Genomic DNA, 17,663 nt, shown 5'->3' with positions numbered 1-17,663 from the left:
GGTCATGATCTTGCGGTCTGTGAGTTCGAACCCCGTGTCGGGCTCTGTGCTGACAGCTCAGAGCCCGGGGCCTGCTTCGGATTCTGTGTCTCCCTCTCTCTCTGTCCCTCCCCCACTCATGCTCTGTCTCTCTCTCTCTCTGTCAAAAATAAATAAGCATTTAAAAAAAATTTTTAATTTACATACATCTTACAAAAGAAACTACTAGTAAATGTTGTTTATGTATTACGCATAATTTAGTTTAGAATCTCTGGAAAGCAGGGAAAATTTACTATGTTATCATTAATTTATGATAATTCATTTTATCACCTCAGAATTCCCCATTTCCTGGCACAATTTCATGGAAATGTCCATGAACTTCTCAGAAATACTGTACTACATTGTTGTTTAATGAAATAAGACATACGCTTATAACATTCACAGAAATTGTAAAATATAAATATAAGGCACCATCCAAAGGAAAAAAAACGTCCCATGTACCTTCAAAACAGAAATCTTATTTGACAAGTTCTAAGAAGGAATATAAAATATAACAAGCTCTTTCTCACAAGATATGAGGTACAAGAAGAGAATGAAGACATCCTACTGAAGTCAGGTCCTCTCAGAAAAGATGAAAATTTTTTAATTTCTACAAATTTAACCAATAATATCTGATTTTTAAGCAGTTACATAATAGCATAAAATATGCACTGTAAAAAAAAATGATTTAAAAGAATGGCCACAAACATTGTGAATGCACTAAATGCCACTGATTACATACTTTTAAAATGGTTAACTTTATATCCTGTCAATTTCACATCATTAGTTTTATATATAATTTTATATTAATAAACTGAATTAATTTACATAAATCAAATAATAAATTTTTAATGATCTGAAGGTAAATTTAAGAGAATCCAAATCATGAGCACTATATTCTCTCAATTTTTAAGTCAAAAAAAATTCATTAATTGAATTTCATATTATTATTTGCCCTGAGAGTCATAAAATTTCCTGTTCTCTAGATAAATCTAAATAATAAAAAGTTATTTTATTTGACATTCAGAGTCAAATATTATGAGAAGCTTGACACATCTAATATTTATTTTTTTTTAAGTCCAAAATGCACCCTTGAAGGTATACTTTAATGGACAAAGAGGAAAGAGACTACTATTTTCGAAACCAATTTTACCAAAAAGGGGAGTAAAATAACAACTATGGCTTCCCACACATCTCTGTCCACAAATTTTTCTTTAGCTTAATACCTACCTCAAATATAATCAGTTTAAAACAGAAAAAATTAAACAACAAAAAGCCAGACACAAAAATCTTGATTATCTTTTAAAAGAAAAATGAATACGCATAAAATATTAAGTCATACATTACAAGTGAAAAATGCTAAATAACCAACAAGAGTTTCAGGAGACAAAGAACAATGCAGAAGAAAAGGCATAGAAAAAATAGTTCTAAGATCCAAATCTATATATTAATAGTGCAAAAACCAATACTCTAGGGCCTTCACAAATGATTCAGAACCATATGAGCTTCATGTACTTTTCACTGAATATTTTAGAAAATAATTCAGAATCTATTTTCCATCCAAAATTAAGGCAATGGCATATGCCAAGAATCAGCGTACAGAACAGTGCTTAACAGTCCGACTTTGTCTCCTGTCTTTGTCACTTCCTATAAACATAGTTCCACATAACCAAGGTAAAATCCTCCCACTTAAAACATTAAACTCCAATAGAGAACCAAATAAGGGTTATGGCTATTACCCCCTCTAATGCTTCATGATGGTGTAAAAGACACACACTAGAGTGGAAGAAAAAGCAAAACTAAATAGCATGTCAATAATTAACTTTTTAAAGTATATCACTACCATGCACGTTTTCTATTTGCATAATAATTTAGCAACTTATAAATTATGTCCATATAAGCTCATGTCGCCAAAAAAAAGTGTTATATAATTATTTGAGTGATTTTTCTCCTTCTATATAGATTTTCTTCTGAAAAGATATCATATATTATGTTAAGATATTGTATGTGCTTCATATATATAATTTTTCATACTTAGTTTGCTCATATAATAGATTCATATATGTATTAAATCTGAAGAATTATAAATATTTAGTAAACCATTTTATAGCACAAAAATATGTAAATATGCTTTTTGTCCTTACAACTTAAAATGAAATTAAATTTTTCCCTTCTATATTTTTCATTCAGTTTGAATATTCTGAAAGCAGTCACTATAACCAAATCAGCTAATAAATATATCACTTATCATGCATTTATTTAACTGCTGACATAATACCTAACAATATAAGTAAGCATACAAAAGGTATTACAGTCACACCAGTTCCCTGACCCAAATCATTCCAAACATAATTTGGGGACGATGAAACCAAAGGATTAGCACAAAGATAAAATCAGTATCTCCACATATCAGATAAAAATCAAGTTATAGTGTGTGTGTGTGTGTGTGTGTGTGTGTGTGTGTGTCTGTCTGTGCGTGTGTGTGTGCACGTGCGTGTACCCAGCTATATGTGCTTGGGAGAGGATATTTTAATACTGGAATAATCACAGAATGTCATACCTGTGCTCCATAGATATATTTATCCAACATCTTGCCTCCTATTGTCTGTCCTCCTATATCCCAAACTTGAAGAGTAACATTCAAGTTTCCTTGAATATAAAAATAAGAATGCAGAAAAGATAAGTAACAAAATAAGTGAATACAGTTTCAGAGAACACTAAGTCACAATGATAAACTATGAATCTATTTTGCCTTTTATTCTGCATGTTCCTATGGTCAGATATTTGGAACTGTGAAAAAACGTTGCCAAAAGATATTATAGTGGGGGAATTTAGGTTTATACTTTTACCCCATTTCTATAGAACCGTATTTATAATCACCTTCAAAACAAAAGAAAGATTTAATTTCATAAACCTCTTAAAACTTAAAAAAACAGTAATTTCCTTAAACAGAGAATAGAACAATAAAGCACTTATATGTGGGGTAAAAAAAATATACTTAAAAAATAAAAATAGAGCCGTATATACTAACCTACCCTATAGCACATAATGAATTTTGCTGTAATCTAAACTCCATAGCTTCTAATACTCATAGATTAATAATAGAGTACAAAAATGGACCCAGAGTTTCAACTCAAATTAATGGACCTTTAAAATTTGAATGTCACCTATTATATGCAATAGTAAACACATTTTTTTAAAACTACATGTTTTCAAATTTAAGCTATAAAATATAAACACATATGATAGCTATCTTCATAACAGACAGGATAGATACCCAGTATTTCACTAAATATTATTATACATTTATAACTGTTCAAAGAATTTCCGGTGAAACAAACTATTACATGTGCTTCGAAGCCTTCATAAAATGGTGTAAATCTTCCCCACACAAGCATAATGAAAGCATTTTAAAATACTAAAAAGCAATCTTTAAATTTCTTTTTTCTATTTTGCAAAATATTCGGCTGATCCAAAAATTTATGAGATAAGCTATTCTCTTATCAATGCAGAACCCCAGAAGTTAAAGACCATGTCCAACATGCTTTTAACATTTCAAACTGTTTCTCCTAAGAAAACCATACAGTTTTCTCCAAAGTTAGACAAAGTCTCAATTAGTACCTTCAAAATGAACTCCCATACTACAAATGTATCTTTCTGAATGATTTGCAAATAAGGAAAACTCAAAATAAAAACTTAAAGACAGCAAAAAATGGTCTTGCTTCAAAAGCAACAATAAAAAAGATTATAAAGACATGAATTTTTATACCAATGCAAAACACTCAACTTGGAGAATGTCAGTTTCACCATTCCACTGAAAAGCAAGTATAACACTGGATTAACCAGCCAAGTTTTACCCTTGACTCTAAGTTTTGTTGGGTTTGTAATACAGTCTTTCCATTATTTTGAGGTGGGTCTGTTGCATCTGCCAATGGGCAAAGGATTTACATGGGGAACTTCCATGAGCATTAATGAGAGCTCCTGGAGTTTATCACTCGTCATCATTCCCACATACACCGTCAAGGCTCACAGAGTAATGACAAAAATGTTCTTAAAGCTCTATGAATGTGTAAACCAAAATGTCACAAACTAAGACTGTATCCAATAACTGGGATAAACCCACTTACTTAAAAATCTAAATTTTTCAAGATTCAAAGCTGAACTCATTCTCCTCTGATGTGGCCTCAAATTAAGCAGGTGAGAAAGGGCCAGAAGTCACTAGATCTATGTCAGACAGCTTCAGAAGCCCCTAGATAAACAGGCAGTACTCTATCCAGTTTACTTGCACACTCTTACAGTCATTTATTTACTTCAAACCAACAGTGCTTAACAAAATTAACTTTCTTACAGGATTTTAGGCAACACTTAATAAAAGGCATTTAATCCCATTTTCTTCAAGGTCAATAACTCCTATCACTTAACTTTATATCAAGAAATAGAAAGCTTTTCTTTCTTTAAATTCTAATAGCGAGATCCTATCTGAATTAGTTATTGTGAACACCTTAACTACAACTTTAGGAACATGAGTTTCATTACACGTTTCCAAATTCTGACAACATCATTTCAAGACTCTACATTGTTTATTCAATTGTCCCCCATCCAAGAAGCTTTGATTTATATTCATGTGTTGCAGGTATTTTTTAAATCCATACCTTTCCAAATAAACAGTGTTGGTTGTTGTTGGCTTATTTCTTTACTATTTCTTATTTCCTTAATATACATATTCTAGTGCCTCAGAAATAAAAATAGTTACGCATTACTGATAACCCACAATGCTAGCCAAAGCTGGGGGGGAAAAAAAAACATTTTTGCTATCAGTATAGCTTCAACAAATGATACTAATTTCATACTCATTTCATATATCTAGAAACATATTTTTAACTTCCACATTTGAATTTTAGGCTTATTAACAAATAAAAATAAAAATAAATGAGAGTCCTCTATTTGGGAGACAAAGTCATATACGGATGAAATTCAAGTTAATATTCATTTTACTTTTCCCAAACATAAACATATAAAGCTTCCAAGTAAGTATATTTTCAAAGTGACATACCTAATAACCTATGTATGAGTATTCAAGTAATCAATACTATAAAAATTTTAAAAACCAAAAATCCATCTAACATAAATTTCCAACTAACAACATTAAGGAAATTGTCAGCAATCTAATCTTGAATGTAAAATGCTACAAAATTCCTGCTCCTCAGTAAGAAATGACATGTAACCAAGGAAAAAAATAAAATAAATGAGGTGACAAAATACAGGTAAGTTGCTTTTGGTATGAATCAAAGCCACCAAGAGGATTCAACAGTGACCTTGTGAAAGTACACTTGGAGCCTTGGTTAACCTTACTTAAAGTGCTGCATAGTCAAGATGGAACTAAAAACACAAGTCTGCCCACTTCTTGTACTAAAGACTTAGAAATCCTTTTCACAGTAGAACGCTGTTTACTGGACTGTACCCACAAGCTTCCTGAAAGTATTTTGACTAAGGCTCTTAAGAAGCTCTATCAGCAGAATCTCTGACTAACAGATACACTATTTTAAGCAGTAAAATCTGCACAGTGGTTGCATCCAGACTATACAGCATACCGGAACATGAAATATACTAAAATGGATGAATATTTACAAAGTAATGACCTTGAAAACTTGCATGAAGAGAATGTCAATAGATGGACAGGAGGTATTACACCTCTAACAATCTGAATGGACAGAAGACTTACCAGAATACTTAACAAACATTAGATTTGCCTAGTACACTCTATAAATTCAATAATGCTGTCTATAATGTTTTAGCTAACGATACAAATATTAATCATTCTACATTTGACACAGTTAAAATTAAGGTTGAAGTTATAAAGGATATACTATGAACCTTGTAATTTACTTATCTCATTTGTTAATATACTATTAATTGTATAAAATCAAGTTATATTAAAATAATTTTTCCTGCTGAAATTTCTAACATATTTTGAGTCTATTAAGCAGCATAAAACCAACTGCCTTAAAAAAAAATTTTTTTTTTCTTCTGGAACTCTACCCATCAAAATAAAAACTTAATCAGGAATATTAAAATACACATTCATTGGACTATCAATTTCCTAACATCATTTTTAATAGAAGTACTCTCTAACTCTAAAATATTATACTATAAATGATTTCAAAAAATACCAAGTATTTTTACAAAGTCATCAAAACTTTAAAATGGGTCACACTGTGCAACAAATCCGAAATCATCACATACATATTATATATATATATATATATAATATGTCCAAAACCAGTCTTAAAATATCTTAATATCTGCATGGTGCTTATTCCTTTATTTAAGCCTTTGAACTAAAAAGTCAGAAAAACTAACATTAATGGTACAGAAAGCTGATGCTTTTGCCGATTAGCATCAAAAACAGTCAATAATTATATGCATATTAAAGTTCTCTGTACAATTGGCATCCCTGAAAACACTGTTGCAAAAAATAAGCTTCCAGCACGTATATTACATGATTTGAGCATGTATTCTGCTAGTGACTACTGTAAAAATTCTGAATGTAGCGTTGACCTATCCACACTAGTGAGAATAATAAAATGAGATTTTCAGTTTTGAATAGATTAAAAGTGAATACAATCGAAACAAAATATGCATATGTTTCTCATTAAGCCTCTTGCTGAACAATAACTTAGAATGGAAAGTTGGAAATCTTTTGTCACACTGTATCTTTTAATGCATTCTTCATTGGTAGCTGCATTCAGTCACAAAATATAACAGAGCATATTACCAGTGAGATATGCAGAATACCTTCAATTACCAAGAGTTTTCATTGGCTGCTCTAAAACTTTCACGGAGAGATGTCTGATAGATGGGATGCTTGAGAGGTTAACATATTTCAATAATATTGGAATTTATTAAACCCCTGCCCACTGTATCACTCATGCTCCAGTATATGAATCTGACGCTATACTTGCAACCGTTTTTACTCAAATGTGTTTCCTCAGAGAGGAGAGGGATGGACTGGTTCAGAAAGTCAATCAAGATAAACTGGTTTTAATAAAATACTTTAAACATATAATTTAACCATTACAAATGAATGGACAGAGCATTTTAAAGCCCCAATTGTTCAGAAACTAACTTAAAACAGAAACCACTCTCTTTTTGTTATTATTTCCCTGTATTTCCCACAAAATGTGCTGCAACTGGCATCTAAATAGTTTCTTTGCATGGTGAACTGAAACATCTTGAATGCTCAAACTGTATTTTTATGAGTGCCTAGGGACCCTAAATTTTAGTGGTCTATTAAATGCCAGCAATTTCATGCTGCCTTGCATAAAACAGCATTCACATATTAGAGCACAGAAGTTCCATAGCTACATTATACTTCTGTTCCAACTTTCTCTCGAACAAAAAACTGAAGCAGAGGCTAATCAAAATAATATTTAAAAAAAATAATCCTTTCCAGTCTTTTCACATTTAGTTTATACAATATCTGTTTATAATTGTACAGCATTTGATTTTTTTAACTTTTTAGAATTTTATAAACACCTATTATGTATCCTCAAAAAAATGTGTAGAGTGGTCAAAAATAGCAGGAGAGTAGGGGAGTATATAAACTTTTCTCTCACGCCCCTAGACAACTCGTCTTCATGGTAGATGCTGATGAAAGTTAACCTCTGAAGATAGATTTGCTAATTATATATATTTTCACACAGAAGCGACCCCCAAATTTATTTTGCATGTCTCCCTATGTCTCTTATTGTAAGATATATACAATTTACTATGTTAAGATTTTTTAGTCTCTTACCTGGCAGTGTTATCCTTCTCAAAAAGAAATCCAGTCCTATAGTTTGTTTGTACTGTTTCCCAAAAGTTTCTTGAGCAAAACACGTAGCTAAGGAGGTCTAAAAAATTGATGCATAGAAAACCAAAATTAATGTCTTTGTTTTAGAAATGTAAACATAAAATCACTACTAAACCTTATTAAGTAATCTTAGTATTTACACTCCCATTAATCCAACAAGCAACTTTAAGCAGTTCTAATCAGTTGCAAGGGGAGGAGGGACTTAACACTCCACCAGGTAAATTCACTTGCAACTACTATCAGTGGGGACAACAGGCTAATGGGTTGGATCTCTTTAAATCCCCAGATAGTCAAGCTCCTTCTTGCTGGAAATCAGAATTTGAGATATATCAACAAGAAAACTAAAACAACACGACTAAAGATATGTATATCTATAGATATCAGTTGAATACAAATTTCAGAGAATTCTAAGTTTCATTTCTGAGGTTAAATATTCTGAGTATTTGTGCCCTCAGCCAATAACAAGCAGTACTAATTTAAAAGGGAGAAAGACTATTTATATAATTTCTTTTTTCCCCCACAAAAAAGTGTCTTTAAATGTCTAATTTTCTCTACATTAAAGATGTTAAATGAAAATGATCCTATAGAATGACTGTGATAATATTTATCTTTAAAATTAAAAAGCATTTTTGAGACTAATGTTATAGGCAAAAAAAAAGTATTTTCAATCCAACAACCATAAAGATTAAAAGTCACAAGATTATTATAACCAGAACAGATATATATAGATATATATATATCTATATCTATATATACACTTTTTTTTAAATAAAAACTCAAAGTTGTACTCAAAACTCTAGAGTACCATTTCATATCAAAGTAGAATCATCACTCTGGTAACAAGTGAAACAACTCAATAACTTAAAGGCTTCTTAAACATTAAATGCACTATTTATTTGTACACTTCACCAAAAAGGAGAAAGGCAGCTTCGCGAAGCTTTTATGCTCTTTAAGCAAGACTCCCAAAGTTAAGTGAAAATTACCCTTTTTTACTCTGAAAGTTAAAATTAGATGTCAACTCCCAAAATAACGAAAACTAAAATAAAATTTCGAAGATAACTTAGTATAATTAATTATGACATAAGTGCAGTAATGCAAAAGAAAACTTGGCCACATTTCAATTCCTTCAAACAAAAAGACCTAAAATTCCTTTTGACACAAGAACCAGATTTTTCACACAAAGAACAATTTGCACACCCTCACTCCAATTCTTTTATTATTTAAACACTCAGAACTTGTAATAAATTTCTAAGATATTTGGTCAAATATTTATTGAGCACCATAGGAAAGAGGTTCTGCCAGGCACTGAGAAATAAACTCACTACACCCAAATGAAAATTTATTTGGCTTCCCTGAACAATAGTATAAAAACTAAGAGATTAGAATGAAAAAGGTAAGCATTCCTTTTTAAAGCTTGTTTTTCATTTAGCTTTATTTATGCCACCGAGCTTGTTTAACTTAGAGTGCAAAATCTGTTAAGAGGCTCATAGTTCTAGAGAAAAATACCACTATTTAGTACAGATGTTTCAAAGTGTTTAACACAGGGATGGTTGATATACTTTTATAAGACAAAGAGAAATTCAAGGCACATATAGCATTAGCATCGTGCCATTTAAGGTAATTTTTCCCATTCATTTAGGGTTTTCAAAGTTCAGTATTTTTACATTGATGAGTATTTAGAAAAATTCGAAGGTTCTTTTCTTGGAAACAGGACTGCAAGATTCTGAAAGCCCTACCCTCACACTTTTGAGGCAAACGTAAAGCTAGGATTTTTACTGGAATAAAGTATAATCTGTCAAAAGCATAGGTCACTGGGAACACAGAATATTAACATGTGTTCTTATACCATCTCTGGACAGAGAATCGGCTGAATCAGTGGTAGGCACTTCCTCAATCCTCTGGACTTTCTGCCTCTTTCATACTCAAATAAGTTCTCACAAGTCATTATATAAATATCATTCTTAAACAATCATCTACCACATCTGAAACATTTTTATCTGATTCTTTATATTGGTTTTTTGGGGGTGAACTTCTGCTTATAATTTTTACCAATATTACATTTACTAAAACCAAAAAAAAAGGGACCAAAAAAGAACATTTTGCCTCAAAAAAATCTTAAGAAATGTGTAATAAAATCAAAAGTATGAATCAAAACAGAAAGAAATAGAAACACATGTTATTAGGAGGAGGAGCTTGTATTTCTCCTGGAGAAACTGTTAGTGATTATCTCAATATTCCACTGCCTCCGTCCATGTGTATCTAAATCCCAGGAGTTAAAACTAACAAGAAAAAATAATGCTAGAAAAAACAGTCAGGCGTTGAATCAGGATACAAATAAGAATGAAAGGGAGGCCGAATTCATAAAAGGATAGTAAAGGAAACAGAATGGGGATGTTGATAGCAGCCAGTAACTTGAGGGCTGGACAGGGTATGGAGGAGAAAAAAGCTTGGTATACCAACAGAAAAAAAGTTCAGTTCCTGATGTTTGTGTCTGAGAATCTCGGGCAGAAAATGCCTTTACAGCTTCCAAATAGATTAGTCGAGATGATAGGCTCAATCAGAACACCATAAAGAGTTACCACTGTTACCCTCTGAAGCAGAATGATAGTACTAATTCAACAGTATGGAAGGGAGAGAAAGTATGCCCTGTCCTACACTAGACGGAATTTTATAAAGAGATGAAAAACTGCAATTATTCACATTAAATTAGCAATAAGAAAAAAAAAAAAACATATGGCAGGCTAAATAAAAAACCCACATACAACATGATGAACAAACTTCAACTGAGTCACACATGTATGAAGACTGATATATACTAGGAGGGAAAAAAAATGAGCAAAAGTTTAAAGACTTATGATAGAATGCAGGATAAAGGGCAATTTTTGTCTCTTTAAACAAGTGTATTGGGGCTATAGACTGTCATTACAACTTGAAACAGGAAATAAATTCAGTTATGAGCTGACTGTAAAAGATTTAGGAGACGAAAGCTTAGAAGGTATTCAGAAGGAAATTGAATAAAACCATACAAATACACAACTTAAATTTTTTTTTTATTAAATAAGAGTGTTAGAAACAATGCCGATTTATTTAAAACAGTCGAACTATTCAAAACGTTGCTTCCCCAAAACCTTCAAAGGTCATTAGAGGGTACGAGGACGCTTTTCCTCAGCAATAAAAATCAGTAACAAAATCTCCACCCGGGAAGGCAGAAGGAAATCAACGGAATGCTGCACATTTTGCATGTGGATGCCACCTCTCCCAGGTGCCCCAGGGAACTCGAATCCCACAAAAGCCAGGGGCAGCTCTGCAGGGCCGACTGCCAGGGAAGATGCAACGAGCAGGCGTCGCCACAGAAGCCAGGGTCCGAGCTACACCAGTCACACGGGTCGGTGAAGCCGGACACTAACCACCTGCGTTTCTGCAGACTCTGGCTGGGAACAGGGAGAGGGGAGGAGCGGAGACAGGCTGCAGCAAGACTCCAGAAACTGTGGGCGCCTTTGACAGAAGCGACAGGTGTGAAGGCACCGCGGGCAGCAGCTCTTCGCTTTATTTGGGGGAGAGTCACTGACCCTTCGGGATCCCGTGGACCCTCCCCAAAGAGCAAGCACCGAGAGGATTTTATACCATTTGCGGAGCTCCACGACCCAGAGTTAAAAGCCTCAGCCTAACAAGCCAGGAGACTGGCTGTCGGATGTTCTCACGCACTCGGGCTCAACCAACCGTCCCCAAAGGCTAGACTAGACCCTAAGCAAGGACCCCCTCTGGCAGGAGAGCGGCCGTACCCCTCGGCACCCGGCCCTCACTAGGAGCGCCCAGGTACTTGTTGAATGAATGCTTGTGCGGACAGGTGCTGCATGAGCAGCAGCGACGACGAGGTATGACGCCATCAAACAGCAACTGGCGTTTATTGGGTGCACGCCGCGTTCTGAAAGCTTTACGTGGCTTTTCCCATCTCATGTGCATTTGCACACTGCACCCTTTGAGGCGACCCCTCTCCATACCCACCTGACCGATGAAGCCCAAACAGGTTAAGAATCTGCCCTCCGCTGCCCCGACCAGTTAGCGATGGAGCCCCGAGGCGCACCCAGGGAATCTGACTCCAGAGCCAAGTTCCTGGCAGCCGCCAGCTCAGTGCTGGCATCCGAAACCGTAAAGCGGCCGGGGGCGCGGAGACTGGGGGGCGGGGGCGGGGGGCGCGGAGGCAAAGTGCGACCTGGACTAAAGGAAGAACAAGTAAGAGGCCCTGGCAGATGTCTGCCAGTCGTCGGAGGCGAGAAGCTGGAAAGCTTCCCAGGAGGGCGATGCTGGCCCGACTCTTGAAGAAGTAGGAGTTCGAGATCCAGGCAGAGCGAGCCGGGGAGTGACTTTTTTTTTTTCTTTCTTTCTTTCTTTCTTTTCTTTTCTTTTTTTTTCTTTTCTTTTTTTTTTAATTTAATGGGAGCTGGACAGCTCCGTCAGCCTTCACCCCGCGCCTACTTCGTGTCTGGCCCCAGGCCACACGACCAGGTGGGCCCCCGCCCTTGGGGTAATGAGGCGACGCAGAGCGGCGGGGAGAAGGCTGGGGGGGAGGGGGGTGCCGGGGCCGCGCCGGGGTTCCTGCAGGCCGGGGACGGCGGGCCCGCTGGAGGACTGACCTTCCCGGAGGTGCCGTCCCCCAGCACGACGATTTTCAGTTGCCGGTCCTGGCTCTCCTCCTCAGAGTCCGACATGGTGTCCCGGGAACCAGGCTCGCCCCCCCACCCCCACCCCGAGGTAGAGGGAGGAAGGGTAGGGGGGGGTCTCCGGGGGTGGGGGAGAGGAGGAAGGGCGACCGTGGGGGCAGGACCCCCCGCCCCGGTGCCTCAGCGGCCGCTGGACGTATCTGGGGTGAATCACTCGCCGGGCGCCATCTTGCCTACCTCCCCTCCCCCCTGAGCGCGGCCCCGCCCCCCGCGCGCTACGTCGGTCGCGCCCCCCCCTCCTCGGGGCCAACCCGCGCCGACCGCGAGCCTCCCTGGCGAGCCGACCCATCCGCCGGCCTGGGATGGGGGAGGCATTCGAACCGAGCAGGGAGAGATGGTTGCTCCTCTCGCAGGGGCAGCTGTGAAGCATAAAACTAAAATATAGCGTCCCAACCAGGTAGAAAAGTGGAAGCTGAGGAGCTCTCAGACGTCGTATCATATTCCTGTGTTTCCGTCACCTCCTGAGAAGGTCCCTGAAGCAAATGGTTTAGCCCGAGGGGAGGGGGGCGCGTAGACGCCTGGGCTGCGCGCCACGGTTGCCATGGAAGGCGGTGGGGCGGGGCCTGTCTCCAGGCGCCCGGGAAGCCGGTTGCGAGGGGCAGCGCACTGGGGCGGGGCCTCTGAAAGTGGTGTGGGCGCCGGGGGTGGAGACCCCAGAGGAGCGTGGACGCCGCGGACGTTGCTCGGGATCGCGCTGCCTTCGGGGACACAGCGATAGTGGCTTGCCGTTTAACGGAGCTCTAGCGCTTATTCTGACCTCTCGAACCATGGATTTTCTCGACGAACAGAATCCGATGTTTCATTAATCTAGCAAGTACCCTGGAACAGCAGTTCTCAAAGTGTGGTACGAGAAACCCTTGGGGGGTTCCCAATAAAGTCAAAACTATCTTCATGACAATACAAACACCTTTTTGCCTTTTCTGCGTTCCTTCTCTCACGAGTGTACGTTTTCCAGGGGATGCATGATGTGTATGATATCATTGCTCGGACAGTTAAGGAAGCGTGTGCTTGTTACGAAGTTTCAAACATTTCTTGGTATTAATTGCAAAGCAGTCATGATAACTATAACTTACGTAAACAAAAGGTCTTTGGGGCCTACAATAATTTGTTAAGAGTGTAGACAGGCCCTGAGTCCCAAAAGTACAAGAACTGCTGTCCTGGATGATCTCAGTCCATTAGGGTAGGTAAAAAGACATAACTGAAAATTTCAAGATAGTAGGATAAATTCTACAATAATAATGCCAACTTACTCCTATGCTTGTCTCGTTGTTAACTACTTTACAGGGATTATCACGGTTTATTCCTCGCGGGAACCCCATAAAGTAGGTAGAATTATCTCATTTTACAGATGAGTGAGCTTAAGGGACAGAAAGCCTAGCTCAGAGGCAGTGGTCCTGGAAAGAATGTAGGAAGTAGAATAGGAAACCAGTACAGTTTTAAGAAGTGCCCAGCCCTAAGGGGAGCATTGGAGTTCTAATCGTAGACCCACACTTACTAAATGTGTGACCTTGAACCACAGTTTCCTTATCTACAAAACAGAGGCACTACCTCCATCATAAGGTTGAAAATTAAGTGAAGTAATCAATGTAAAGTAACAGCGCAATGCCTGGCATATACTAGTAAGCACTCAATATTAACTGATGTAATTACCATCTTCATCATCATCATTAGCGATGGTCCATATTGGAGCATCATTGCTTCCTAGCCATGTGACCTTAGACAGGTTTCTTATGTAGAGTCTAGTCTCTTCATCTGTAGATACGGTTAGTCCATGATACCCAGTTAGTAGTAGTTCCCAGTACCTTCCCTACTCCCAACCACCACCACTAACAACAACTTCCTACATTACTAGGTGTGTTAATGAGAATCAGAAAAAGTACCTCAAAGGGATCTGCAAAGTTATTTTTAAATGTTCGTTTGAGGCATCTGTTTCTAATGAGGACAGATTTAACCCCTTCTTGTCAATGAAGGGAGTTAACGTTATAGAAATTTGCTTTTCTACTCATCCTTAATGGAAATGATTATGTGACCCAGTTCTGACCAATGAGACAGAAAAGGATATGCTTTGGGAAACATCTGGAGAAGATTTTCCTCCCTGATGAAGAAGAAGAAGAGGAAGAAGAAGTAGAAGACGACGACGACATGCGGGGAAACAACATCTCCCCCTCCTTTCCCTTGCTGTTATTATTTGGGTGAGGACATAATGTTTGGAACTGCCTCAACTTGCTTCAGCCCATCTTCCAAGCTTCTTGTCATGGGGCACTTTGGCAATGAATTCCATTACTTGCAGATAGAAACATCCCAACTGGCACAACTACGTTGGCCAAAAGCTCGATTTAGTTAAGATCATAAGATCAGTTATCGTGTGTGGCTTCATGTGAGAGGAAATTTAGAAGAAAACTTTGCATTTTCCTATCATCAATTTTCGAGACAACTGTCCTGATGGAGAGACCTCACTTATTTGCATATGGATTCATCCCTGGGCAGTGTTGCTACATGAAACAAGCCAATTGCATTATTTTAGTGACCATATTTTATACATCAGTGGCAAGATTCCAGGTTGAAAATTAGATTTGAAGACTTGGAGCCATATTTGTAAATTAAAGAGAAAAAAAAATTCCTCTTTCAGGCTAGCTAGCACTGAAAACTTCCAGTATGGTGTTACCAGTCTACAGAGACATAGAGCTGATCCATGGGAAAAAAAAAATATTTCTGTGGCGCCTCTGTAAAACAGCCACAACAGGGCCATAAACTAGGGGAATCTTTTTCAGTGGTCATAAAACCAACAATTTAACAAAATGCTTAAAGAAGAATTCTAGAAATTTCAGGAGATTAGGGTTCTTTAGATATGAAGAAGTAAAAGTACTTACACAAGACAAACTTGACTGCTCTCTGCTACCACCTTCCCAACTAATTTTAAAATACCCTCTGTAGCATCCCTCCCTAACAGATGATAAACCTTGTTGGAATACATCCAGATACAAGGAGTTTATTCCCTCATGAAGCAACGCGAACTGTGGACTGATAGATCTAGTTATTAGAATATTCTTTGTGAGATGAACTGAAGCCCTTCACTATAAATCCCAACTAATGGTATTGGCTATCTTTTGGAGTAAAACAGATCTCCTCTATTCTAAAAGAAGATCTTCAAATTTACTCATTATGATTACTTACCTGACATATATTAAGTGAATGACTACTATGTGCCAGACATTCTCATTGCACTGTTTTAAGCAATGAGAGCACCCAAAATATACAAGGGCTCTGCTCCCATGGTCCCTGCAACTTGGTGGAGAGGTATAGTAGACTGAATGGTGACTGTCCTACAGCTATCAGGTCCCAATCCCTGGAACCTATAAATATTACCTTGTTCAGAAAAAGTATCTTTCAGATGTGATTAAATTAAGGATCTTGAGATGAAGAGATAATCCTGGATTATTGGGTTGGGTCTTAATTGCAATCATACATACCTTATGAAAGAGAGACAGAAAGAAATTTGACCCAAACAAAAAAGAGAAGGCAATGTGACCGCAGAGACAGTAACTAGGATGATAGAGCCCCAAGCCAAGGAATGCCAGCCACCGCCAGAAACTGGCGGGGGCAAGGAAGGAATTCTCCCTATAGAGCCTCTGGAGAGAGTGCAGCCCTGTCCACACTTTGACGCCAGTCTAGTGAATGCGGATTTAGCATTTATGGGCTCCAAAGCTATGAGAGAATAAGTGTTGTGTTAAGCCACCAGGTTTATGGTAATTTGTCACAATGGCCACAGGAAACTAATCCAAGGAGGAACACAGATATTTCATACATCAACAGGAAAATCTTAGATTCAGGTAAAATAGGTAATAAAACATTCAATGGATAGAATTAAGAGTCAAAACATCGGAACATTCTATGTATCACCAATTAAGATGAAAAAATGGTAAGTGAATCAACAAGTAAACTAATTTCAAAACCCCCATGTCTGCTATCATTTTAAATCCAAGAGCCATCCATTAGTTTTCTGTCATCTTTTTAAATATTGCATAATTTTGAAGATGCACGCCTTAGGATTAAAGCCCAAGTGAGGATAGATTTGGAAACAAAGGTAAAATATTGTTGAGGAAGGCAGAATAATGGCCATGCTTTCCGCTTGGGCGCTGTGGCTGTATTTCTGCTGAAAACGTAAGAAAAATATAGAAATGATCTATAGGCTTTATCGGTCCGTTAAATTCCTAGAGGACATAAATAAATAAATAAATAAATAAATAAATAAATAAATAAATAGCAAGCCTCTCTTCCTGAAATTCTCTTCTCCCTTGCTTATACACACCTGTACGTGTGTGTTGCAGGTACATGTAACCACCACAGAGATCAAGATACAGTACAATTCAGAATCCCAGCAGGCTCCCTTGTGCTATCTCTCCATCACTACCTCCTCTGCCACTTTGACTTCTAGCACCATAAGTTAATTTTACCTGGTTTTGAACTTTATATAAATAGACTCCATATAGTATGTACTCTTTTGGTATCTGGCTCTATTCACTAAATATAGTCTGTGAGAGTCATCCACAGTGTTATGTGCAGCAATAGCTTGTACTTTTTCATTGCTGCATACTATTCCATTGTGCAAATTAACCACAATTTAGTTATCCACTCCACCATCAATGGACAAATAGATTGTTTCAAGTTTGGGGATATTATGAATAACGCTTCATGTCTCCCTCAAAGAAAACCACAGACCACAAAACAGCACTCTCCTTTCCCACATGCATGTAAGCGCTCACACACACACACATACACACACACACACACACACACACACACACACACACACACCAATCGTCCATCTACATTTTATAGCCTTGAGATGGTTGGAGCACTTAATAATCATGGAGCTGGTTTTTGAGAACACCTTTGTAACATCTAGATGCGTTGATTTGCTTTTGGAGTGGCTCATCTGTCGTATCTAGTGGTCTCCACTGAAACTTCAGTTTTCACACAGGGGTTTCATTCAGCATCATAAACATGCCAGTTCCACACAAACAGATTGAGCTCATTTTCAACCAAAACCTCCCTGACTGTCTTAAATGGCA

At 37.5% G+C, this 17,663-nt stretch overlaps 1 protein-coding gene across 6 annotated transcripts in view; it reads right to left on the bottom strand.

Moving 5' to 3' along the window:
- The window catches only part of RAB28 (RAB28, member RAS oncogene family), an 87,789-nt gene extending 75,001 nt beyond the window's left edge, over nt 1-12,788 (bottom strand). For 3 of the 6 annotated variants that reach the window (XM_043572959.1, XM_043572960.1, XM_043572957.1), the window contains exons 1-3: nt 12,505-12,787; nt 7,814-7,910; nt 2,579-2,667 (exon numbers count right to left, since the gene is read on the bottom strand). In XM_043572959.1, coding sequence (XP_043428894.1) covers nt 2,579-2,667; nt 7,814-7,910; nt 12,505-12,579 — 261 coding nt within the window. In that variant the 5' untranslated portion in view covers nt 12,580-12,787. Of the gene's footprint in view, nt 1-2,578; nt 2,668-7,813; nt 7,911-12,504 lie in introns of all 6 variants that reach the window. The other 3 variants (XM_043572961.1, XM_043572956.1, XM_043572958.1) reach the window with 2 other exon arrangements.
- Between the last annotated feature and the right edge of the window lie 4,875 nt (nt 12,789-17,663).

This window comes from Prionailurus bengalensis, chromosome B1 (assembly GCF_016509475.1).
Source record: "Prionailurus bengalensis isolate Pbe53 chromosome B1, Fcat_Pben_1.1_paternal_pri, whole genome shotgun sequence".
Taxonomy (NCBI): Eukaryota; Metazoa; Chordata; class Mammalia; order Carnivora; family Felidae; genus Prionailurus; species Prionailurus bengalensis.
Note: the sequence above shows the minus strand (reverse complement) of the source record. Positions and strands in the feature narration are given on the sequence as shown.